Source organism: Puntigrus tetrazona, chromosome 2, assembly GCF_018831695.1.
Source record: "Puntigrus tetrazona isolate hp1 chromosome 2, ASM1883169v1, whole genome shotgun sequence".
NCBI lineage: Eukaryota > Metazoa > Chordata > Actinopteri > Cypriniformes > Cyprinidae > Puntigrus > Puntigrus tetrazona.
In genome coordinates this window covers 17,369,627-17,393,975 of record NC_056700.1, presented here as the reverse complement: position 1 = coordinate 17,393,975, position 24,349 = coordinate 17,369,627, and the positions used below count along the sequence as shown (strand labels likewise).

The window sequence follows — 24,349 nt, the reverse complement described above, 5'->3', positions numbered from 1 at the left end:
TTTTATATATATTTTAGCAGAAAATCATGGTATCTTTGATATATATTTCCTTGAAAAGAGTAGTGTTTATTGGAAAAAAAACATTTGTAATGTTATAAATCTTTTTTGCGGTCATTTTGATCAGTTTTCTTGTTTTAGTTTAAATAAAATTTAAAATGTCTTACTAGCTCTAAACATCTGAATTTCCATGTATATTGAGATGTGTTCTTGCGCAACCAATTTTGTTGTCCAACTGATTCTCTTTGCAATGTAAGTATTCTCTCAACCTGCTTCAACAAGAAAAAGCAGCACTAGGAAAACTGCACTCAAGCGAAGTTGCTAATGTATGAATTTGTTCCGAGGTGTTGAAGGAATAGTTACTTTAAGACCATAATTTGACACGTTTTATTATGTAATTATACAGTAATTTGTGGTCTGCATTTGACAATAAAGTCATAATGCAAGTCTTTTTCCTTCTGATCTGTAGTGAAGCTAGGCTTAGTCATCGACCCAAAGGAAGAACGTGCTGTGCGTCATGAGGAATATGTTATTCTTTTTGATTTTTCCCACGTTGATTGTAACTTAAACATCTGTGTAGTGCAGGTGACCATTCGATTAATGGACTCTATAAGTGCTACAATGTATAGAACTGCCTTTTAAATGTTTGTTTTGTTGCAGTCAATCAGTTTCTTTGATTTGCGGGCAAGGCTATATAATTTATATGCATTATTACGTGACTCACATCAGCTGATATAGCAACAAATGCACACTTTTTTCAACTTCCACAGCCATTTGGTTTTCATTATTAAGATCTGATCAGTCATTCACATGTGCTAATGCAAGATACAATTCATCTTAAAATACAACCTGTACAGTCTTCAAGACTGAATCTAGTATGTGTTTGCGTGTTTCTGTGTCTGTAGGACATCAAGACAGCGCAGATCTCTGGTGGGCATTGCCAACAGGACCTCGTCTCGTCTTTTCACTACACCCTCTTCACTGCCCAATGGCTCCGCCACTCGTAGCCCAGAGGAGGAAGCAGAAGCCAATAAGATATCCCTGATTGTTCAGACCAAGGAGTCGACGGTCATCTCCAATCTGCGCCATTTTACCAGCTACCAGATAGAAATCCACGCCTGCAATCATGAGACGGACCCCTCTCGCTGCAGTATGGCGGCCTATGTCAGTGCCCGCACTATGCCTGAAGGTACGGGATTGTTATTTTATGATGCTTTTTTATTACATATAGTAATATAGTATAGTGAATATTATATGAATAACTATCTTTTTATCTGCTTTTATAGAAAAAGCGGATGACATTGTAGGGCCGATAATCTGTGAGGTGTCTGAATACTCTGCGCACATCCGGTGGTTGGAGCCTAAGGCCCCTAACGGCATGATTATTCTCTATGAAGTCCATTATAAGAGACTGGGAGATACAGAGGTGAGATGTTACAAGAAATCGAAGTCTATATTCTTTCCAGGCTCTCTGCTCCCTTGAACGCTGGCTGCACTTCAAATCTGATTTTTATCAATCCTGTTGAAATCAACATGTGCTGTCTGCAAATCAACAAGCTATTTTGGCATAATTGCATCAGCTGTGTATTTTTGTAACCATGGTGAAATCTAGCGAGAGACGGTGGAAATGTTCCTAATGTTGTTTTTGAAAAGCTTTGAATAAACAAGGGATGATTGTATAAAGGCTAATAATTGTTGTAAGCGAAAAAAAACATGGCGGATTTGCACTTAGCGGCACATGCACCTGTTTCCGTTGATGGATTTGAAACACACTGTTGTAACTGTTTACACTGACCTCTGGCAGTTTCATTAAAGTCTGATGAGTAATATTTGGATGTATTAGTGTGAGATGGACTTTAAAACCATGATAAATCCAAGACTTTGCCGCTGGCTAATGGACATCTTCGATCTGATGTGCACAGCTGTGTGGGTTGTCTAACTCTGTGCCTTTATTTCTTAGGAGCTGCACCATTGCGTATCCAGGAGGAATTATATTGCAGATGGAGGCTGCAAGCTGAGAGTGGTGCATCCTGGGAACTATACAGTGCGGATCAGAGCCACCTCTCTGGCAGGCAATGGATCGTGGACAGAGCCAACACACTTCTATGTGGAAGACCTACGTAAGGCGCTATTACACACACAGCTTGTATGTAATGCTTATGAATCTCACGTTCAGTTTTTAAATTACGCACAAGAGCCCAAATTTGAAAGGTAACACTTTTATCTGTGTACAGTCACATTAACGACAAAACGAAATGAAGAAAACAAAAAGATGTCTCTCTCTGCCGTATTGATTTCCCTTTCCTGTAAACCTGTCACTGATTAGAAAACAGAAACATGGAATATAGTTCTTGCCACTTTAATTTTTGTTAACATGTGAATTAATTCAGTCAAATATATTTCACAAATGGGGTTATTTGTTCAATTCATATGTGATTGTGTCAGTTTTCCTTTGTTCATATTCATTTTATTTCAGCTTTTTTTTTTTCAATTGACAGAAATGCTTTTAATAGTTTTAACTTTAATAACCCTACCTAAATAGCAAAACAGCCATAGAACCGCTGTACTACAAATATTAATTTAATGCCTGTCTAGGACAAAGTTCCGGCCAGGCCACAGACAATGTGCCCATGCTCCTCCATATAACTATCCATTAACGGTTTAAATGGTTCTTTGTGAGGGGGCAATACCCCCCTTTAAGCCGACCCATCCCCCTTTCTGTTCCAGATTGGTGAATTGTTATCGTTGTATGGATACTTTTTTGTTTTGTTTTTTCATTTTATCATTATTTGCTCCATTCTGCACCTGCTGTTTTGGATATGCACACTTTTTCTATATATTTTTTTAATTGTGTACAACAGGTATGGACCCTAACATACTGAAGATTGCGATCGGTCCTGTGATTTGTGGCGTTCTGCTCTTTGTGATGGGATTTGTTGGATTTTTTATGTTCAAGAAAAAGTAAGTGCTCTCTCTTGCGAATATCCTCAAAATCAATGCAGGAAACCAATCCTTATGAGGTATATGAATATAATTTGGTGTATTCATCTAACCAGGCAAACAGAAGGTCCGACTGGGCGTCTTTATACCTCTCCAAATCCAGAGTATTTCAGCCCAGATGAGGGTGAGCAGCTTTCTTTTCATTTTTTTTTTTACTGTGCCTAATGATATCTGACAGAAAATGCCGTGGTCGATGCACATTTAATTTTGTTTTAATAGAGCCAGAGTTGATCACATTAGCACTGTTATCGATTTAGGATGACTATCACATTTGAAATGACTTTCTCCTCTGTATGAACTCAAATATGGGACCGTGTGTCATGCACATCTGTTGTGTTTTCACAGTATATGAGCCAGACGAGTGGGAGGTGCCTCGTGAAAAGATTCATCTGTTGCGAGAGTTAGGACAGGGATCTTTCGGCATGGTGTATGAGGGTAACGGAAAGGACATAGTTAAAGGTGAGCCGCAGACCCGTGTCGCAGTGAAGACGGTTAATGAATCAGCCAGCCTCAGAGAGAGAATCGAGTTCCTCAACGAAGCTTCTGTGATGAAGGCATTCAGCTGCCACCATGTGGTAAGACATGTCTCTATCTGTCCAGCAATGTTTTGTAGTTATGCTCAATGTTATAATTGTATTGTTCATAGGGGTTCTAGGGTTTATATTTTTCAGCTTTCGGTTTTAATTGTTTAAGTTTTAGTTAATTTAGCAGTATTAACACTAGTAGGACTGTGACGATTTTTTGGATGGTAATGAACATAATTTTGTGGGTTAGGTGAGGCTGCTGGGAGTGGTGTCTAAAGGCCAGCCAACTCTGGTGGTGATGGAGCTCATGACACATGGAGATCTAAAGAGTTACCTACGTTCTCTCAGACCTGACTCAGAGGTAACCCACCGTAGCAGAAGAGTTGCTGTCTGACCTGCTATAGCTTTTAGATTTGTTATAAGGGGCATGACTTATAGATTGATAAAAGCAGTGTGGGGGAAAAAATGGATTTTTGTTTTCTCTGCCGTTTGACAGAATAATCCAGGTCGACCTCCTCCAACTCTGAAAGAGATGATTCAGATGGCCGCAGAGATAGCAGATGGCATGGCTTACCTCAACGCCAAGAAGTTTGTGCACCGAGACCTTGCTGCCAGGAACTGCATGGTGGCCGACGACTATACTGTAAAAATTGGAGGTATACTACCACTCATAGGGGCAAATTTATGTATGTTTAAGGAGCTCCAGCCTCCAATAAATTTCCTATGCAGAGCTCTGAAAGATCCAAAGTACTGACATAACATACAGTGCTTTGGAAGTATGATATGGTAGTGGAGACTTATTATGTGGGGAAAAAACAAACAAACAATAATTGTAATAAAGAGAATAATAAAGCAGAATTATAATAAATAGAAAAATATATAAATATTAGATCATTAGAATTGCTCTCTTGATAACTAACTGAAATAAGCACGTGTGTTGAAATGCAAAAAATATTGAAACTAAAATTTATATAAAAAGTTAATAAAATGACAAACAGAATTAAAACTAAAACTGCTAAAACTAAAAAGTTATTTAACTATCTAAATACATTTTTTTTTATTTATCTTAATATTTTACGAAACGGAAAAACAATACACGCCCAAACCAATATCTTGTACTATTGAATTCTCACCTTTTATTTATATAGCGCTTTTACGATACAGATCGTGTCAAAGCAGCTTGAAAATGTTAAACAGGATAATAATGTTTCAGTTATGCAAACTAAATTAAATTGTACTGTAAAGCAGCTCTTAAAAAGAGGACAACAATCAACAGTAAACACAATCAACACAATGAATACACTATGAACATTGTTAAATTGTGTATTTTCTCATAATTGGTAACACTTCCAATGCTTTGGTTTCGTGTAAATGAAAAACCACAGTGTATAATTATGTCCTTTTATGATAAATGATTCTCTGTCTGGGTGAAACTAATCTTGGGCCTGGTTCAAAATGAGCTGCTTAATAAAAGATCATAATGATAAAGGAGGGACAAGTGTTGAAGCACAGGATGTGCTGTAATATATCTCGTATATTGTATTGTGTCATCTATTATTGTAAGAGCTTTCTAATGATGTTATTTTGTCTTGTGTTCTCTTCTGTCAGATTTTGGCATGACAAGAGACATTTATGAGACGGATTACTACAGAAAGGGTGGGAAGGGCCTGCTTCCTGTGAGATGGATGGCCCCTGAGTCACTGAAGGATGGAGTTTTCACAGCTCATTCAGACTGCTGGTGAGCTAACAGCGCACACACATGCGCGCACGCACTATTGTTGTAAGACGATGTTTTAATCACTCATGACCCCTGCTGTGCTTGTCCAGGTCATTTGGTGTGGTGTTATGGGAGATCAGTACTCTGGCTGAGCAGCCATACCAGGGGCTGTCCAATGAACAGGTCCTTAAATTTGTGATGGAGGGAGGATATCTGGACAGACCAGACAACTGTGCAGACAGATTGTGAGTATATTACATTATATTACTCGCATATTTCCTGTGTTTAGTTTTTTCTGCTGACCAGTCAGACAAGTAGTTACAATTTCTACATGCCCTGCCAACATTTTCACTGATGCACAAAATAGGTTGTTACAATTATTTTAGCAATACGTTTTAATTTTTGCAGGGATTACTTCTATTTTTTTGTCAGTGCTTATAGGCTTATGGGCAGCACAAGAACGTATAACACTGTTGCACTTTCGGTGTCCAAAGCCCCAGCTCTTGGACCTTTCTCAATCCCAACTCCCTTCTCTCTCTCCCATCTCGCTTCCTGACAACTGTCTTATCATTAAAAAAAAAAAAAAAAAGTACATCAATTATGTAATACATTTTATTAAAGTTCATTAGTCATGATTGTTTTATTAACATTAAAGGAATGGTTTATACAGTCATTATTTACTAGCTCTCAAGGTGTTTCAAACCTGAATTAGTTTCTTTCTTCTGTTAAACTTGTTTTGTTGAATGTGGATACCCACAATCACATTTTAATCAGAAAAAGGCACACAAAAACACAAGCTATATATATATATATATATATATATATATATAAATGTTCATCAAAGTTGTCCTAAAATAATAATGCATTTTGCTTTTAGGACAACTTTGACCCACTTCAAATGTTGACTACTATAACTGTTGTTATTAACAAAATCTGTTACGTTACACATTTTGGATCACATAATCTGACATTTTTTATCACATTGATTTCAATAGGATAATTGTTCTTATGTAAAAATATATTGATACAAAGAGGGGGAAAATGTTAAAAGAAAAGAAATGTAAAAAATTAATTTTTTAGGTAATTTAATCTAATTACAAGTATTTAAATTTTGAAATTGGATTACATATAATCAGTGTAATATCCAGTATTTGCTTTAACCCAGTCTCCTTTTTCCTGATCTCCCAGACATAACCTGATGCAGATGTGCTGGCATTACAATCCCAAAATGAGACCCACCTTCCAGGAGATCATCGAGATGCTCCGGGAGGATCTGCATCCCTCGTTTCAGGAGGTCTCCTTCTTCTACAGTGAGGAGAACAAGCCCCCCGAGACAGAAGATTTTGATATGGACATGGAGAACATGGAGAGCATCCCGCTGGACCCTTCCTCGTACTCTCAGAGGGAGTGCTGTCTAGACGGGGACGAGGGCTCATCCGTGGGTCTTCGGGGGAGTTATGAGGAACACGTGCCGTATACACACATGAATGGCAGCAAGAAAAACGGACGGATCTTATCCCTACCCCGATCTAACCCTTCTTAATATTATTGCCCCCATTAAGCTAGATTAGGTTGTTTTTCATCATTTTATAGATTCACTTTTATCGAGCTCTATATCAGAAGCCCTTCAGAAAGTAATCTCAGGACATTCGTTTTCTTCTTTTCTGCCTCAGTATGATGATGATGATACAGGGTGCAGGGTTTTTTTTTTCTTTTATTTAAAACAGATACACATCAACTGCTTCTTTTCTGTCTTTTTTTTTTTTTTTTTTTTTTTTTTCCTTTTTTTTTTTATATATATATATATATTTGCCAAGTTTCAAGAACTGGTCAAATGGAACAAACTGTGAAATTAACCTCAGACAACCAGAAGGCTGCTTTAAACCTTGCATCTCCTCGTCCACCAACAGATTCTACCTGACTCTCACCAGAAAAAGACAGAATCTAAGAAAAAATGAAAAGAAAAAAAGTGACCTTACTCTGCTTGTGGCCTACGTCATGACAACATGGAGTTGTGTCTCAATCTGTACACTTTGGGCTTTGGTGGCGAATTTGTTGAACTTGGGAACTGTAGGATGGCATTAAGCGTCCTTCCAAGAGCAAACTGTCTACAGGGGAAGCCTGTACAAGACACTGCTTTTCTACCTGCTACTCAGTATTCCAGACTACACAGAGAACGAACAGATTTTTGGACTCTTTATTTTTTTATTTATTTGCCTACCTGTGCTCTTTCTCTTCTTTTGTTTCCCCCTGGTGTTCACACATTTACAGCTGAAGGATATTTAAACTGTTTTCAGGACTTTTGACTAAAAGAGTTCCTCAGATTGACCAATAGTTGCTGCTTTGATATATTTTAGTGGGTATAGATGATGATGATGATGATGATGATGATGATGATGATGATAAAAGTATATATAAATATATTATTGATGTTTTTGTACATAGATGATATGTTGTCATTCGAGAGTTATTGCCGGTTGTAGAAATGTTTTTACATGTTTGTCTCGAATCTTTATTTTTTCTAATCTGAAAATCATACTAATCATCCTGGACCTCTGATCAGCCAGCAGCTCCAAGATGCACAGGAGTATCTAGACGCCTTCGGCTTCGGATGTCAGATCTTGATATCAATGGAAATAACTGCTGTAAATAAAGCAGTGAGGTGCATTCAACAAGAACGAATGGATGTGTTTCTGTTGTGTTTTTCTTATGAGAGATATTGTGAACTTCTAAGTGTTTTGAGGACTGTCCCGTCCCTGGAAATGTCCCCGTTTTACAGCACATTCAAAATAGCCCTCAAGTATACAAAAGCCTGACCAACACTGAACTGTGTAGAGACGGTTATCACGGTTATCATGTCATTCAAGGTAGTGGCATACATATTAGATTAAAGTAGTACTGATTGTGTGTGCTAGATAACACGGCCTGAACAGGGTGTGGAATTGTTTTGCAAACATTATATTTTAATGGTTCCTGAAAGTTAGCTGCAATGCAGTAGTATTTCCCAAACACAAATAACTGTACCGCTATTTACAAAGCACATACTTTGTAAATGCAAAATAGCAAGCCCAATTAGGGATATTTAAGATTAATTTCCATAAGCACAATTACATTTCATAAACTAGAAAAATAACTGAATGAAATTGCTTAAATGGATTTTCTGCATTAGATATGCATTTCTGATTAGATAAATCTTTATTTGTCCCACAATAGGGAAATTTCCATGTTACAGCAGTAAAGAAGTGCAAATAAATAAAGAGAAAAGTCTATATAAATGTATAAGAAAATGAATTGCACTATCAAACAAGTTGCGCTGTTATTGACAATTAAAACATATTATTATATTAATATATAATACTAAAGAGTTCGATTATATTTTGATCACTAAAATAGTAAGTGTTCCTTGTTTCTGTTTCATAAATCTGGTCACTTTAGGCTGAGAGAGATAACTTTAACTCCAGAGATTTTGCCGCCACCTGCTGTGTGACATGGGGCACTAAAAAAGCTTAGTATTAATCAAAGCAGATGAGTTATCTCTCTCAATGTAACATACCACTCTAGAATGTCCATCAAACTAGGCTGCACTTGCCAAAACTTTGAGAGCAACCAACACACGGTCTATTATGTTAGTTATGTTTTGTGTTTCAACTATATTTGTTTTCAGTCTCACTTGCTTTGTTTCTATAGCAGTTCGTCTGGCTGAAATTTAAAGCATACTGTAACAAGTATTTGATCAACAGGAGGTGTGAGCCAGGCTTATAATACTTAACTAAAATAAAGTAAAACAAAATGAACGAATATAAAAGTAATTTAAATACAATAAACGTTGACTAAAATTAGAATGAATTAAAACAAAAACAAACAATAATAATAATTTTATTTTTGATTTGTTGACTGGGATCAGTTCTCATTTTCATTAAATTCAGCTTATAGGAAAAAAACTTTAAAACTGAAAAAACAAACTGTACGGACACACAAATACATACATAGAGAGAAAAGAAAAACTTTAAGTGAACAACAGTGTGTGTGTGTGTATATATATATATATATATATATATATATATATATATATATATATATATATATATATATATATATATATATATATATGGGTTTAAAATTGAATTAGAAATCAAACTAAAATATAAAGGGTTTACTCGAAAGAGAGGAAAATAAGTGATGATTTTAAAAGATCTATACTTATGGTACAAGCATGTTTAAAATGAAATCGAGACTACTAAAGTGACGAACACAAGACTGCTGCAGGTGAACACAAAGCCGGCTCCTTCTGTTCCCGTCATGCCTTGAAGTGAGCGTGCGCGCGCGGGAGTGCGCGCGAGGAGAGCGATCGTTCCCTTGTGTGTGCGCGCGCTGCACTTGTTGTAAGACGTGCGGCGGATGCTTGAGAAAAGAAAGTGTCCGGTAAAAAAGAGGAGAGGGTATGATAAGATAAGGAGTAAACGAGTCTCGAAGCTGAAACCGTGTGATATTTCTTTAAAATGGTGAGTAGAAACTTTCGTAGCTAAACTTCGCTCGAGTCGAGCCTCTTTGTGTTTAAAGTTTTGTCATCGAGGCCTCGTGTTTTTAATTGACGTTGTGGTTTACAGGTTGCGAAAGATATATTTTCGTTACTGAACAGTCGTTCTGGTTTTGTTTGGAGATGCACGACGCCTTTTAAGTGCTTATTGTTTAGTTTTTATGGCCTATCATTCATTTATCGTGGCGGTGCTCCTCGGTGTGACGTATGAGATCACTAGCAGGAAAAGTTTCGCTGTGATTTTACTTCAGGATTAATAACGATGCCTCAGTTCTGAACGAAGCACAAGCAAAGCTTCGTGTTTTAATCAGTGCATGACATGTTTATAGTGGCGAGTAGATTCAGTCAGTGAAGATCCATGTTTTCTAATCGCTTTGATGGCTGTGTTTACACTCTGCTGTGATGAAGAATGCATGGTTTATCTCTTCATTACATTCCTCGCATTCTGTCTCTGATTAATGACTAATTCATTCATGACACTAGTTAGTCAGTTCTGTAGAAAGGCTGAGTTTCTGGTCGGTTTGAGGTCATGTGTGTTTTGTATTTTTAAAATAAACTTGTTTTCCTTTTTGTTTTAGACGGTGACTAGCGTATTTCAGTTTCTCTTGTGTCCTTTCATACCTTGGAAACTAGTACATATTCCAGTAATACCTTGAAAATCATTAGTGACTTGTATTGGTTTAATTAGATACTACATACTAGTAATTTAGTGTCTGGTAAGTGACGGGTAACTACTGTTCTATTGTTAACAGAAAGACATTTTAGTTTTTTTTTCTTCCTGAATTCTGTGGTTCAGATGTCAGCTTTTCTCTTGTATGTCTTCTGGTTGTTCCTTTTACCCATTCAAATTTTAACTTTTAAGTACTAGCACCTTTTTTTAGCTGCTCGTAACCGCTATATTTAACTGATGTGTTTAAAATATTAATAAGATTATAATAAAAGAAGTTGATGATAAGAAATATCACTAGAAAGTTTTGGGACACGTTCTAGCGTGTCATAAAGTACATGTAATGTAAATTTGGAATAGATGCTAATAACTATTTCACCAGGTGTAATGAACAGTGCTTGTGATTGTATTAAATATAAACCTCATTGAGGTACATATTGATCATAAATAGGCAGAGATTAAATATTAAGGCCTAGTGACATGCAAATAGGTGCTTGTTAGTTTAAATGAATAGGCTTGCAATAAGGCTTCAGGGTTCGATTTATAGTGCTAAAATGAAACTTATTCCTCTAATAAGGTCAGTCCTTTACTCTGATAAAGAGCTCACCACATTCAGGAGGAATCTCACAAAACCTCGTCTTAGACTGGCATTGAAGGTCAGCAGTTATGGGTAATCTTTAGCTTATCTGTTTTTTTGTGAGTAACAGGGAGGCTTTCTGTATTTTATCTGGCCTGTTGATGTGTGAGGGGGGAGGTTGGCTTCATGGTCAGAAGCAGTTTGCAAGCCAGGCGTTTTCCACACAGTAACAGAACTAGTAAATCAGTTACGGCATGTGCAAATAAAAAAATAAAAAAACCTCACATTTCGCAGCTGCTGCACCTATGTAACCGATGTCCTCACTCAATGTAGTGTTACAGTTCAGAATGGGGGGTTTTGGTTTATAAGAAAAACAAAGATGGCGAAAGAGTCGAATTTCATGTGTCTTATGCTCGGTGTAAAGGAAGGAGGGCGTTTGTTGTTCTACCCAGACTGGGACAGCCTGCTTTTCTCGTTTGACCGATAAGCATAAACTTTAGCCGCATTTGGATTGGATATATTCATCTCCATCCAGCGGATGATTCAAGGGAGGCGCAGCCTGCAGCAGAAGTTGTCATTCAGTGTGAACGGCAAACCGTAATGAAATCACCTGCAGAAAACTGCATTACATAATACTGTGGAGAGGTCTGAGTATTATTTCAGTGACTCAGGCCCGGCAGTGATACTTCTTGGTATCCAGCAATTTGAAATAGCAAGTCGGTGCCTTTCACCACCATACATCAAGGTGCAGCTGGATTTGAGTAATAAATGTGCATCCTAGTCAGTATCCTCCTGTTTCTAATGGAGCACAAGTCATGTGTTTATTCGCTCTTCTGGTTTGCCTCTTTCGTTTAGTCTTCGTGCACTTTACACATGCTAGTCTTTATGAATGAGTGTAATGTATGAATAGCTGTGTGTACATTGTTTGAGTGCTATTAAGCATTGTTCGTGTGCTCACAAGTTGTATCATAACTCTCTTGAAGACAGAGCAGAGTGCTTCTAACTGTGGTAAAGGTATTCATTGTAAGTTGTTGTTGTTAAAACATTTTCTCCTGTGACACCTTAATGTGACGGCTACAATTATAGGGTAGTTGACATAAAATTGTACACACTGTCATCATTTACTCTCCCTCATGTTGTTCCCAACCTGCATGACTTTCCTTCTTGTTTGGGACACAGAAGAAGATATTTGAAGAATGCCCAAGTCTCTCTTTTTTTCATTCAGTTAAAAGTCAGTGGGGTCAAGTGTTGTTTGGATCTAAAACTCCTCAATGGGTCGTTTCCTTGACGTGTCAGACGGTAGCGATTCGTCTTTAGTGTTTCGTTAGGACACACCCTTTGGTGTATAAATATAATCATATAGTGTTGTTCATTTATCAATGTGCTTCTCAGGGTTTTCTGTGAATTGTCTTGTCTTTATACATGAATTTTCTTTAGCAATTCTCAGAATGAAGCCTTTGGGTAGTTGACATGAGTCACATCACAGTGTCTTGTCATCCAACGCTTCATCTATAACTACTTCAAATAGCATTTTCTTATCGTTATATAATTATACTTGCAGTTTTTATGTTATAGCATTTATTTAGAAGCTACATAGAATTTATGAAGATTTGAAAAGCCAAAATTCTTAAAGGTGGTTAAAATGCTAAAGATGTGTGTAAGTATCTAAAATACAGTGTAGATGCTTTTTCCTGTACTGTATGCGCATTGCTTTTCAAAGGGTTTTTTATGCTAAATGCTTTTTTTATGCTAATACATTAAGAAAATGTATTAAATGTGTATATAAATGTATATTATATATATAAATTGCAATAAACTCAGAATACAGATACTAATAACACAACTTTAGTAAAACATAGAATATTTCTAGAATGTACATTTTAAAAACCGTTGTGCTGTGTAGTGTTTATGTGAAAACAGTGATTTGCTTTTCAGAAGTAGTTGATGATAAACTGAAAACTTCAAATAGACAGCATTTATTTAAAACTGATAAAAAGTGACAGTTACCACAGATAAATACATTTCAATGTGTCCTTGGTAAATAAAAGTATAAACTACTGACACCAAACTTTTGTAGTGTAATTTAAGCATATAATAATCAGATTTTGTCATTTTGGCTGGTAGTTTTGTGTACTTTATATCTCAGATAAGGCAACTTTTGGTATTTATCTATGCAAATCTGCATTTTTTTGTGAAAGATAACTTCCCTTTAAAAAAAGAAAAGAAACAGAAAAAGTGCAAATATAAATAAACCACTGTCCAAAAATAAATATCCATGCAAAAGGGGAAAAAAAACAAGCCTGTTTTCTGCAAAGTCATGTGCCTCTGCTCTTTAACCTTGTCTGACAAGAGCTTAGTAATTTGACAAACCAAAACCAGTTTGCTATTTCAGAGAAGCAGATTTGTTTCAGTATCCTGATTTCCAAGTATCGAACCGGACTAGTACATTAGCACCACCCCTTTATTTCTCTTGCTTTTGTCTACTATATTGATGCAGCACATTTACATTTGGCAGATAGTTTTTATACGAAAACATTTTATTAAATTCTAGCCGTTTGTTATGTAATCTTCATGCATCCGCTTCATTAGTTCTCCACTTCAGTATGTGCGTGTGCTGGAGACAAACCGATGCAGATGATATCACAGGTTAACCAGAAGTGTATTCAGGTCAAACATGCTTCTGTCACCTTTACCTGCACAACCATAGTCACGCAAGACCTTTAAGGCCACCATAGATTTAAAAGCAAAATGCGAAGAAGGGCTTGAACTTATTTAGGTCTAAAATTAAAAATATGGATATATTTAAATCTCTCTGTCTTCTTTAAATGAATAGTTCACACTAAAATTAAAATTCTGTCATCATTTACTCACCCCTGATTAGTTCCAAATCTGTACCAATTTCTTTTTTAGGCTGTTTTGGGTCACCATTGACTTCCATAATAGGCAAAAAAAAAAAACCTATGGAAGTCAATGGTGACACAAGACAGCCTGGTTACAAACTTTCTTCAAAATATCTTCCTTTGTGATCGGCAGAAAAAAGAAATTCAAACAGGTTTGGAACTACTCCAGGGTGAGTAAATGATGACAGAATTTTGAGAATTTTTGGGTGAACTATTCCTTTAATGAATAAAGGTTTATTTATTTATGTATTTTTAGTACTTTTAATGACATTTACGTAATGTCATTAATAGGACGCAAATGTAATTAAAAACACTTAAAATAAATAAATAAACACTCTGAAACCGTTATACATTAAAGGAATAGTTTACCCAAAAATTCAATTTTATTTATTTATTTATTTTTAAGAAATATTCTAACTTTTTTAACCTAGTAACTCCTGCATTATATCTGTGTAAGAATACCAGGAAGGAACCTATGTTATTGTATTTATATATTTATTTATTCCAGAATGTTTTTAAGTAGCAGATCCAAAGACCTCAAGCAAAATGTTTGCCCTTTTCTCAGATGGTGATTATTCATCCTGTGTTTGGCTGTTTCATGACATACCAGGCATGAGCTCACAGCAGAGATAAACCTGCATCGTCCAGACTTGAACCACTGGTTATCACTCCAGCGACAGGTCAGTGCTCTGGCTTTCTAGGCAGGTAATGAACTAATAGTACAGCTGCTTTAAAATGATTAAAAGTTTGATTTACACAATTGATGTTTACAACGTCGAATAAGTACTGTTCTTTTTAACTTTTTATTTGTCTAAGTATCATGAAAAATGCATCACTGTATCACTAAATTTAAGCAGCAGAACTGTTTTCATCGTTCTTAATAATAATAATAATAATAATAATAATAAATGAATTTGACCACAAAATCATGATTCTGTTTTAGATGATTAACCTTTTAAGAATTGTTTGCTGCTTCATTTCAATGGTCTTCTGGCTGTCTTTTTGTTTTTCAGAACATAAGATGGAAGAAATTGATTCTGTGAGATTCAAGCCCTTGCCAGAAGATTCAAGTGTCCCGTTGACATACCCTGCTGACACCATCAATATTGACGGTTGGTTATTTAACCTGTTTAGTTACTGTGGCTATATGATTTAAGCGTGTCATGATCACAGGTTTTGTTTGTTGACATTGAGGGAAGTGTATATTTTCTACACAGATGGCCGTTATAATTTGCTACGCGAAGATCTGGAAGCAGATGCTCGGGACTTTGAAGCTCCCACCTGGAGTTTATCTGTAGACCAGCAATATTTAAAAGAGTATTCCAAAGAGCACATTAAAAGACAGGACGTTATACATGGTATGGGCTTTTATTATATTTTACTTTTTGCTCTCATTTTCTTAGAAAAGTTAATCATTTGAGCTATACATGATTTGTTGTCGTTATTATTGTGACAGAGCTAATTCAGACAGAAATAAACCACGTGCGGACACTGAAGCTGGTTTTAGGCGTATATGTGCGGGAACTCCGTGAAACTCTGCAAATGGACGAGATGCAGCTGGAAAGACTGTTTCCACAGGTGGATAACCTGGTGCAACTGCATCAGCTTTTCCTCAACCGCCTTAAACAGCGAAGAATTGATTCCTTGGAGCCAGGCAGTACCCAGAATTACTGCATCCACAGTATTGGAGACATTCTTATCGCACAGGTATTTTTATTCTGTATCTGCTCTAGGATGTGCATAGATTCCCAGTATTTTTTTTTTCTTTTTTCTTTCCATTTCTTTTTTTATTATTTTAATATTTCTTTAGCTGCATGCTTTGAATCACCAAACTGTCAGTTATAGCTATTGTCCTTCATGTGATCTTTGGGTCCACATTCCCCAGAGCTGAGCTAAGCAGCAGGTGCTTCCTGAAATGAAAGGAATTATTGTTTCAGCATTAAATTAGGTTGCCATGCAATGGCCCCAAAAAGTATTTGGATACTCAAGCTATACTCTGGTCTGTTTTAATACCAGAGCATTATATAACAAAGTATTCAAGCATTTTACTGAAGGTTTTTATTAGTCCTTAACCTGAGGGGAGAAAAAAATGTAATACTGTATGATTGCCGTAAAATTAATATATCCTATGTTGAGCATAAAATGTTCATTAACCAGACATTTAAACTATAACGTATATGTTAAAATTAAGCAGTGTTCATAATTGAATGTTTTTAAATGTTTGGTGTATAAATATACTGAATATTTTTATATTTCTGAATATTAATATATTTTTTACTGTGATTGTGTGTGTGTGTGTAGTTTTCAGGTGAAATAAGAGACAGACTACAGTACTGCTATGGAGTGTTCTGCAGTCACCACACTGATGCAGTCAACTTCTACAAAGACTTAATGCAAAACAACAAGAAGTTCCAGAGTTTTATACGAGTAAGACTTGACCTTTTGTTGTCAGTTTTTGTAAGAGTAGTTGTTTAATATTTGTTTATTTGGAAGAAAAAAAACTATTTATCGTTCATAATCGTTCTGTTCTCAGAAAATATGTCAGCTGTCTATCGTGCGGAGATTGGGAATACCAGAGATAATTCTTCTTATAACACAGCGCATAACAAAGTATCCAGTTTTGTTTGAACGTGTAATAAAATACACTGAAGGTAAGTAGTTTTTTTTCTTTCAACAATACAGTATGTTCTGTTTTGAGTTTGAATAGTTAATTTTTAACTATTTATATTAAAACTGTTTAAATACATATTGTGAAATATCATTTAAATATCTCAAAATATTAGATATATTTATTAGTGCTGTCAAATGATTAATCGCATTCAAGATAAGCGTTATTATACGCATATATAAATACATGCGCGCGCACAGCATATATTTTAGAAAATATTTACATGTAAATATTTATATTTTTGCACTTTATATTATATATAAATATATCCAATTTATAAATGCAACATTTTTCTTAAAGGTATACATGCATGTGTTTATATATACATAATAAATATATATAGTACACACATTATTTAAACAAAAACTTATTTTGGATGCGACTTAATCATTTGACGGCACAATTATCAGTTTTGAAAATAGTAAAAAAAAAAAAGAGAGGGAAAAAGGTTGTATAATTTGCTTCCTTTTGGCAGTTGACTCAGAGGAGCATAGAAACCTTGTACAAGGTCTAGAACTGCTAAAAGACACAATCTCACAAGTAAACGCCCACGTCGATGAGTTTGAGAAAGCGGCAAGGTTGAGGGACTTGAGCAGTAAGCTGGAGCCCAAGTCTCAGGTCAAGACGACCCATAGGAGAGTGTTCCGTAGAGAAGACATGCTGCAGGGCGAGAGGAGGCTGCTTCATGAGGGCATTCTCAACTGGAGGGTAACTTCTAGCAAAAGCAAAGGTGATAATTCTACCAATAACAGATCTGTGACCAGACTTAATAGGAAATAATTAAAACTTTATAGTTTAATTTGAATTTTGATGTCATCTTTTTTCCTACCAACTTGGGTTCTGAGGCCATTTTGCTTTGTTTTTTTCTGTCATTTAACTTTGCTCATTTGATGTCTGACTGACATTTTAGTATTTCTCTCATTTGCTTTTAGATGTCCTTGTCTTGCTGTTGTCAGATGTTTTGCTGCTATTACTGGAGAAAGATCAGCGACTTTCCTTTGCCTCTCTGGTGAGCAGAATGTTATAATTTGGTATTTCGTTTATGTGTAGTACACAGTTCATGCACATTAAATGATGGCTGTCTAACATGCTCCTGTAGGACGGTAAGCCTGCGGTGATCTCGCTGCTGAAGCTTATCGTGCGTGAAGTGGCTCATGATGAGAAGGCCTTATTTCTGATCTCAGCCTCTTCAGACACTCCAGAGATGTATGAGTTTCACACCTCCTCCGGAGAGGAGCGCAAAACCTGGAGAGACCGAATCTGGAAGGCAGTGGAACGGTGTGTTGTATAGAGACTATATATAACTTACCATAAACTAAGCATAAACTTAGTTGAATTAACTGTATTATATATTGTCTTGAAAAAAGTCAATTATTAATAAAATGTACATATGGGTGATTGTGTCCTGTCAATCAAAAGGCTGAAAGTGTCAGGCAACAGAGTTGCAATTTAATATAATTTAATAGATGCGATTCATATAGGTTAATATATTAGGATTAGGATTATTTCTGACATCAGTATTCTGGTGTTGTTTTAGATGTCCTGAAGAGGAGAAAGAGGAGCCAGAAGAACTTCCTGAAAGGATCCGAGACTTTCAAAGTAACATGCACATTTCTACATCACAATCTATGATTCTTCCTTTCTCTCCTGTAATATTAGCTGTTGTCACACCTAATGTTGTCTTTTATTCCTGATAGGAAATCTTTGTATGCGTGATGCCTTGATAGAGCAGCACCTTTCAGAGAAATTGAAGTTATTCTCCAGTATCGCAGCCTATGTGACAGGTGTTCCTGACATTTCACCAAGTGAGCGCCATCTGGTGCATGGGAATGCAGCAGAGCCCCTGCAGGGGGAACAAATCCTCTCCAGAGCCTTGAAAGATGGTGAGACTTTCACTGTAGAAAGTAAAATTGATGAGATATTATATTATGAGATATGATCATATTTAATTTATTATTATTATTATTATATTATTATTATTATTATTATTATTATTATTTTTATTTTTTTTTCGATGACAAATATGAAGAGCAACAACTGATTGTTTGATGGAACCTAGAGACTATAGTTAATGTCCCTAAAAATTTAAGATGTGCAAAAATGCTTGTTTTTGTCTCATGTACATCATATATTTAAGCAGTATCACATGATCAATAGGCTAAGTACAATATCATGCAATTGCAAATGTGATAGCCTACTGATCTTATACAACAGTGCAGTAAGAAAGAGGTTAATACTGTTGTCTGTTTTGCTTAATTCGGCCAACAAAACAAGTTTTTTTCCGGAAACACAACAGCATTTAATTTCCTAATGCATATATTGAATGAATTGGTAGAACCATTTGGTGCATTGAACCATTGCCCAAAGGCGCTCTGGATTTGAATAGGCGCTGTACAGACCGATCAATGCCATGAGAGCAGTTTAAAAGCATGCAGTCTTCTGCTCTCTAATCGCTCTCTCTGTGCTTTGTGAATCAGCCATTCCAATGATTCAAATAAATTAATAAATGATTCGATGACTTAATCATTAAGAGATTTACCACCACTTGCAGGCAATTTTACTTCATTGTTTAGAGCAGGGGTGTCGAACTCAATTCCTGGAGGGCCAGAGCCCTGCAGAGTTTAGATGCAACCCTAATTAAACACACCTGATCCAGCTAATCAAGTACTTCAGACATGCATAGTATATGTGTTTTAGCAGGGTTGCATCTAAACTCTGCAGGGCTCCGGCCCTCCAGGAATTGAGTTCGACACCCCTGGTTTAGAGTATTGTTTTATTAATTGGTTGCAATGTCCGCTGAGCAAGGCGATAACTTTGTTGTATTATCCTTTCATCTGTCCAAGGTGATGTCTGATGACAGTGTTGCTCAGTGCATTTGTTGGCTGCTTCTTACGAGCTGTTGTTAAAAGTAAAAGTAACTTTCTTGTTTACAACAGCGTTTCACACTTTGTGTAAACAGTCTCTTGTCGCCATCTAATGACATAGGTGCAAACTACTCACCTTTAGATAACTACTTTTTTTTTTTTTTTTTGATCAAAATCACTTATGAGGTTTTCTTAGACCCAATGCAGGGTTTTTTTGTTTGTTTTTTTCTTAAGGAAGGGGGAGTCCTACAAGAGTGAATAACTTCAGACTGGTCATAACTTTTATATTCAGTTATAAAAAGGCACACTTTTCTTATTTGTTTTTTTTTTTATAATTTTTATTTTTCTTTTCAGATAGAAAATACATACAGATTCAAAGACAATTCAACAGACATACAATTTCACTTAGTTTGAAATACAGATACAAGTATGCCCCTGGACCTTAGAAATAAAAATACTGCTTATTGCAAATGTGATGTATTTTCCACTAACTATATACAACAGAACATGGGGAGCTCTAAAAAACTGTCTTGTTAAAAAGCAAAGTTCAATTACAATTACGTCTGTGTTGGATTAATGTAGTCCATCCATTTGCACCAAATCTGAAAAAAAATTCTGTTTGAGTTTTTATTGAGAACGATAATTTTTCCATGACATATATATTATTTTAGCATATATCAATCCATTCTACCACTGTAGGTGGTTCTGGTTTTAACCATTTTCTAGTAATTACTTTTCTTAATTCAAAAGCCACTGCAACTAAGTGTTGTATAGTATTATCTGTATCTTTTAAAAACTGTCTAAAAAAGGTAATACCGGGTGTTTTGAGATCTAGATAACAGTATATTTTTGTCTAATAGCCAGTATATATAGCATCTTCTATAACATGGGATTTTGACTATATATATATATATATATCAGTTTTGATTTTTGTATAATCTTGCAACAAAATATTATTTATTTTTAATTTATTATTATTTGTGGTTGTTCAAAATCTATATGTTAGGTTAATGTGATGCATTTGAATACTTAAGCATGATTAATCTATTTTATCTATTGTAGTCAACTGTAATCTATCTATCTTTCTTTCTTCAGTGGAGATTTTGCAGAACTTGCTGGTTACATGTGAGCAGGGCCAAACTCCTTCCTCTGGTGAGGGAATGGATCTGGTCCCACTATCCAAGAGACCCGGTGCTTATGTAGGCTTTGACAGTGATGCCTGCATGCTGCCAGGAAGTAAGACAAACTGTTGTAATAATATCTACTTTTATTTCATGACACTAGTCTGATAGTTTACATAAGTATTTCCATTAAAATACACTAATGGACTTGTATTTCAGATGGTATTAGGAGTTTAATGGAAATAAAGAGAGACAGAAGTCAGTGGGCCAACTCGGACCCTCAGCTCAGACAGCTTTGTTCTGATGAAAACCTGGAGCTGTCGGTGAGTTGACACTAAAGCATCATACACGTCTTATTTTTTGCAGTGGTACTGGACCGTAAACCAAAATGTATGTTTTTGTTTTGACACTATAGGCAGATGATGAGATAACTTTGCAGAGCTGGTGTGCATATCTGTCAAACTTCTTTCCTAAAGCAGAGGTAAGATTTTATGTTTATTCTTTCTTTCTTTCTTTCTTTCTTTGGAATAAAGAACTTGCTACTACTCAAAACTTCTGGTGACTGGCGTTTTGATAACTGTAAAGCTGCCTTTTCAGTATATTTGAAAATTGATGGACAGGAAGTCATTCCTTTACCATGAGTTTTATGAGCTTTGGTTGTGTTAAAATATTTTAATACTATTTTTATTAAAAAAAAAAAATTTAGATTTACCAATAATTTTTCTTAAGTTATTCCTGAAACAGCGTCGCCTAAAATTGTTTATTTAATAAATAATTTTACAACCAATTTTATGTGCAACTGCCTCTAAGAGACAGCTTAAGGTTGAATGAGTCAGTTCCATCGATAACCCAAATCTGTACGTATAGATGTGAAATAAATATTTTGTTTTTGTTTCTCATTATGATTGGCCAGGCCAGATTTCAGTGTGTGTGTTTTTTTTTCTTCATTTGTTGTGCAGATATATTTTTAGGCTTTTTATGAGAGTGATATTAAATGGCCCCTACCCCCAAAAAATGTGTATATATATATATATTTTTTTTTTTTTTTTTTTTTAGTTACGCTGTAACGATTAAGTGCGTACCTTTTTAATATGACAACCAGTACTCACAAACTAACAATGCAGTATGTAATATTCTTATACTTTAATCTTATTCTTTTATAGTTAACTTTTATCAAATATATTTTACTTTAATTGAACATAATCTATTTTTATGTCCACAGCTTTATGACACTGTCACTAAATTGTCTCAGAAGCTTTACAGCCTTCAGGTAATACAAACTTTAAATGTGCATTTTTAAGTAGTGCTTCACTCTCCTAACTATCAAATGATTCTGTTGCCTTTGCTTTATTATTTTAAGAAATAATTAATCGATGTAGATTCAGATCAGTGCAAATGAATCTTTGATTTCTTAATCTGTTCCCTCTTCAGTCTGTCATCCAGCAGCTTGAGAGCCACATAGAGGTACAGCGCGCCACTATTGAGGAGCTGATGTCCCGACCCCGGGGAAATACTCTCCTGGAAAAGGAAAAGCAACGGAACTTGGAAAAGCAGCGCGAGGAGCTGGTCAACTTCCAGCGGCTCCAGAATCAGCACCGACAGGAGCAGGTGCACTGGGAGCAGGAAAGAGAGCGGCAGAAGGTGCAGGTGGAGGTCAGGGAGATGGAGCTGATGGAAAGAGAGCTGGAATGCAGCAGACAGGAGAAAAAGCTGGCAGAGGATAAACAGGAACTGGCCAGGTATAAGTCCGAATACCAGAAGGATCTGGAGCGCCTTAGAGACTCCACTCGCCTTGTGGAGAAGGAAAGAGAGAAGCTGGAGAAGGACAGGGAAAGGCTGGAGCAGCTGGAGAAAAAGTATAAGAAGAATGAGAACGTTCTAAACACTGCAACCTTTCCCATGGAGAATGAACAGACACAGGTATAATGGGTGACGAAATTATATGAATCACAAATAAGGAACCTAATATGTGTACATGTATAAACTTGCTTTTCTTCCCAGCTACCTCCACCTTACCCCATATTGAATGTGGTTACTCCCGGCTTCGATGAGAGGCCTCCTCTGGTACCGCCACGCAGGGAGAGTATCGCCAACCTTCCTGTTAAACCTGAAGTGCCCATCCACCTCATTAGCACCACCAACCAATCCCACAAATCTAGCTCCGTCCAACAGAAGATCCCCACCAAGCTGGCTGCGCATCCTAAAGACAAGGAGAAGCACAGCAAGCCCAGGAACTCCCACCAGCGCACCAAGAGCGCAGGTATGAACTGTTTTACCAACTCTTTTACATTAGTCTGTGAGCTGATGTTGTTTTGTGGGTAGTGGTAAAAAGCTATTTTAATTCAACTTTCACATTTTTAGCTGGCATAGAGGTGTCTCAGGTGCTTCCCATCAAAGTTTCAGGAAAGGAAGGAGGCAGTTTACGAGCCGTGAAATCCAACAGTCCCCACCAGCTTCATCCAGGTGAAACTTCTTGATTCTGTTCAGGTTCTAGCACCTAGAGATTAAATTCAGCCATTTATTTGCCACTTTTATTGTACACTGTGTCATTTTAGATTACTTTAAAGCAGGGCTGACATTTAAACCATTCAGCACTCACATGTTCCTGCGTTAGTAAATCCATTTATGTGTCGTTTCTGTAGATATGTTTATCCATCCAGAGAAGTTATCCAGCTCTGTTCCCTCTAATTCTGGAAGCGGCAGCAGGAAACACAACCACAATCATAATGCACACAGTACCCAGCCAAGACACAGTAAAACCAAAGACAACACGACTGCAGAAGACATATTTTACTTTTAAGTACCCTGTGCAATCTGCAGCAGCGCATAATTGTGATTGTTAAAAAAAGTGATTGTTATCGCTCTAATATGACCTGCATTTTTCAAAGAAATTAAATCAGTATCAGTGTAGGTTTTCATCATGATTATTATTTTTGTTTGTTTGTTTTTACTCAGATTTTAATTGAATTGGGAAGGAAAAATACATTCATTCACAGGGATAGTGAAAAACCGTTTGAGAGGATTCACTACCAGAAGTACTTAGCTGAGATTTAGGCCTCTTTGCTTCAAGTCGGTTTTCTAAAGGCTTAACATTGTCTCAACGATTTATCGCTCCTGTAAATAGCTCTTTTTAGTTATTTATTGTGATTTTAATTCAGGGATGTTTGAGCCCCACAAGTGTTGCACTGGAAAGTCTTATTCTTCCTGGACTCTTTATAGGAGTCGTGTAATCAAGAGCTTCACTCAAAAAGTGCTGACTTATTTGGAGTAAGTTTGAGGTGTAAATTTCCTTTTTGGAGTTTTTTTTTTTCCAGTTTCTGCACAGATCGTGGGGTCTTTAAATTGTTTTGATTCTGTTGAAATTATCTTATGTACAAGCAGGGTTTTTTTGTGTGTTTTTAGAAGGGAAAAATGCCTTTTTTCCTTTTTAAGGTGGGGATACATTCTTAAGGTACCACTGCTTATATCTTTTTTTTTTTTTTTTTTTTTTTTTCAAAATTCATCTGACACAATTATGTTGTATCGTTATTTTTATTTTATACATTTGTTTAATTTCTGAGAACAGTCTTAAGTAGAAATATACATTGTAAATAGTGCAGAAAAAATGCAGCTTTTTGGTTCTTTCAAAGAGTACTGTTGCACTTGTCATTTGCTGTTACATAAACCTAAAACTCGTGTACTCAGTCATTATTGCCTTGTCATTATTGCCTTGAAGTAGGCTACCTAACCCAAAAACAGTCCAATCCAAGCAGTTAATAATAATAAAAATTAGTCCTC

The 24,349-nt window shown here is 36.1% G+C and overlaps 2 protein-coding genes across 2 annotated transcripts in view; both read left to right on the top strand.

Moving 5' to 3' along the window:
• The window catches only part of insra (insulin receptor a), a 42,477-nt gene extending 34,557 nt beyond the window's left edge, over positions 1–7,920 (top strand). The window contains exons 11-21 of the mRNA XM_043259920.1: positions 903–1,186; positions 1,284–1,423; positions 1,958–2,117; positions 2,859–2,958; positions 3,054–3,121; positions 3,343–3,572; positions 3,772–3,882; positions 4,018–4,177; positions 5,130–5,259; positions 5,349–5,483; positions 6,427–7,920. Of these exons, the coding sequence (XP_043115855.1) occupies positions 903–1,186; positions 1,284–1,423; positions 1,958–2,117; positions 2,859–2,958; positions 3,054–3,121; positions 3,343–3,572; positions 3,772–3,882; positions 4,018–4,177; positions 5,130–5,259; positions 5,349–5,483; positions 6,427–6,781 (1,873 nt within the window). The 3' untranslated portion in view covers positions 6,782–7,920. The remainder of the gene's footprint in view (positions 1–902; positions 1,187–1,283; positions 1,424–1,957; positions 2,118–2,858; positions 2,959–3,053; positions 3,122–3,342; positions 3,573–3,771; positions 3,883–4,017; positions 4,178–5,129; positions 5,260–5,348; positions 5,484–6,426) is intronic.
• Positions 7,921–9,564: 1,644 nt separating this feature from the next.
• Positions 9,565–24,061, top strand: arhgef18a (rho/rac guanine nucleotide exchange factor (GEF) 18a). Its single transcript, XM_043262115.1, has 20 exons — positions 9,565–9,740; positions 14,485–14,599; positions 14,933–15,031; positions 15,137–15,277; positions 15,376–15,626; positions 16,221–16,346; positions 16,453–16,570; positions 17,063–17,317; positions 17,520–17,596; positions 17,687–17,865; positions 18,125–18,186; positions 18,285–18,470; positions 20,547–20,687; positions 20,792–20,895; positions 20,988–21,053; positions 21,795–21,842; positions 22,004–22,492; positions 22,574–22,832; positions 22,934–23,035; positions 23,215–24,061. Exons 3-20 carry the CDS (start codon positions 14,941–14,943, stop codon positions 23,370–23,372), a joined length of 2,853 nt encoding a protein of 950 aa, XP_043118050.1. The 5' UTR covers positions 9,565–9,740; positions 14,485–14,599; positions 14,933–14,940; the 3' UTR covers positions 23,373–24,061.
• Positions 24,062–24,349: the final 288 nt, after the last annotated feature.